The sequence below is a fragment of the Lupinus angustifolius genome, chromosome LG06 (assembly GCF_001865875.1).
Source record: "Lupinus angustifolius cultivar Tanjil chromosome LG06, LupAngTanjil_v1.0, whole genome shotgun sequence".
Classification (NCBI taxonomy): Eukaryota; Viridiplantae; Streptophyta; class Magnoliopsida; order Fabales; family Fabaceae; genus Lupinus; species Lupinus angustifolius.
Genome location: NC_032014.1, coordinates 5,432,298 through 5,434,552, shown reverse-complemented (window position 1 = coordinate 5,434,552; position 2,255 = coordinate 5,432,298). Strand labels below are relative to the sequence as shown.

Below are 2,255 nucleotides of genomic sequence, written 5' to 3'. Positions count from 1 at the left end.
TGCCCGAATCCAATTAAAAACTATTAACTAATTAAAAAAAATCGAGAAAATAAATATTATTTAGTGAAATGTAAGTACATCGAGATAAGAATAAAAACAGGTGATATATTTAAAAGGACACATCTCATAAGATTCACCTATCTCTAATGGTGTCATATTTTCTGTTCCAAACTAATCATATATTAATACGTAAATAAAATAAAAAATTTTAAAATAAAAGTAATAAAATAAAAGACTTTAATTAAATTTGAGACATGAAGTAAGAAGCATATGAGATACATGAATAATTTACAAAGACAAATACTTTTCAATGAGTCAACATCATATAATTTTCAACTTGAAGACTTCAAAGCTCACAACATTCGACTAACCGTTCTTTCCAAAGTCCAAACACTCCTTATAAAGTCTTATTATCACCATTCTTCTCTTGGATTCTCATTCCATTTTCTCACAAACCAAACATGTCTCCTCATTCTTGTTACCACCATTGTTACCTCTTCTCAGCTATTATTATTATCTTTCTCTCATTATCGGCCACTTCAGTCTCAGCTCGTTTATTCCCTAACGTCTCTTCTATCCCTACGTGGATTTCCAATAACGCGACACAAGGCGCGTGGGACGCATACCGCAACTTCACCGGTTGCCAACATGGTGAAAGCTACGACGGTCTCTCCAAACTCAAAACCTATTTCAACCAATTCGGTTACATACCCAACGCGCCGTCGTCAACCTTCACCGACGACTTCGATGATGCATTTGAGGCCGCCGTCCGTAACTACCAGAAGAACTTCAACCTCAACATCACCGGAATTCTCGACAACGCCACGCTTAGTCAGGTCGTGAAGCCACGCTGCGGCGTCGCAGATATAATCAACGGAACCACATCCATGAACTCCGGGAAAACCAATTCAACCGGTTCAGGCAACAACACCCTGAAATTCCACACAGTTTCTCACTACACTTTCTTCTCTGAAATGCAACGGTGGCCAGAGGGAACGCAAGAGTTGACCTACGCGTTTGAACCAAACAACGGCCTCGACGACGTCGTCAAAGGTGTGTTCTCAAACGCGTTTGATCGTTGGTCAAAAGTAACGACAATAAAGTTCCGCGAAACGACGTCGTATGAAAGCGCGGATCTTAAAATAGGATTTTACAGTGGGAGCCACGGCGATGGTGAACCGTTTGATGGAGTTCTTGGAACGCTGGCGCACGCATTCTCGCCGACGAACGGGATGTTACATTTAGACGGGGCGGAGGATTGGGTGGCCATCGGAGATGTGACGGCGTCGTCTCTATCGTCGGCGGTGGATTTGGAATCTGTGGCGGTGCATGAGATTGGACACTTATTAGGGTTAGGACACTCGTCAGTGGAGGAAGCGATTATGTATCCGACGATAGGAGCGAGAACAAGGAAGGTTGAACTAGCAGAAGATGATATTAAAGGGATTCAGGTTTTATATGGATCGAACCCTAATTTCACAGGCTCAACTACTACGAGTTCGCCAGAGAGAAACTCTAGCAATGGTTTTCGTCACGAGGGATCCACGTGGGGAATGCTGTTTCTGTTATTACTTGGTTTTGCACATTGGATTTGTTAGTTGAGAGTTCACGTTTTCTTATTTTTTACGGACATATTATACACCTGTGTATATATGGTTTCTTTTTTCGTACTATAGATTTTGTACCATTGGCGTTCTTCATTCATTATGTCATAATTTAATGAATTTTGTTTATTTTAGATACCCCTATTTATATAAACAATTTCAGTAAAAAAACACCCCTTATGCTTCCAATTAGGCAATTAAAAACACAATAGGCTGGTTGTAGAAAAAATGTTGTGGGAATTTACCAACACAAAGAACCAAATATAGTCAAAAAAAATTCCCAGTATAGGCTCACCAATGATATTAGTATTAAGGTTGTTAGATTCAGACTGAAACTGAAAATCGGTCCTATTGCAATACATTCTGTATCAAACCTTTGAGGCATTCAAAAACCAAGAGAAATAAAAAATAGAGCTAATCTCCCCACTTAAGCCCTCTCTTTATTTGCACCTTACCAAAATAGATGAGTACTAAAAACTATGATATTTCCCATTTTATATAATTGAGACTAATTAATATGATCAATTTTATGATTGTTATTTATTATTTATTGTTGATGCGTTATATGTGAATTTTAATACCAAGACTTGTGCTACTCGGATACAAACTCGGGTTTGATGCTTAGTCTATACTTAAAATATGTAATTTTTT

General features: G+C 38.4%; 1 protein-coding gene across 1 annotated transcript; it reads left to right on the top strand.

Moving 5' to 3' along the window:
* LOC109349227 (metalloendoproteinase 2-MMP) lies at window positions 316–1,737 on the top strand. Its single transcript, XM_019589953.1, has one exon. The coding sequence runs from the start codon at window positions 462–464 to the stop codon at window positions 1,596–1,598; it is 1,137 nt and encodes a 378-aa protein (XP_019445498.1). The 5' UTR covers window positions 316–461; the 3' UTR covers window positions 1,599–1,737.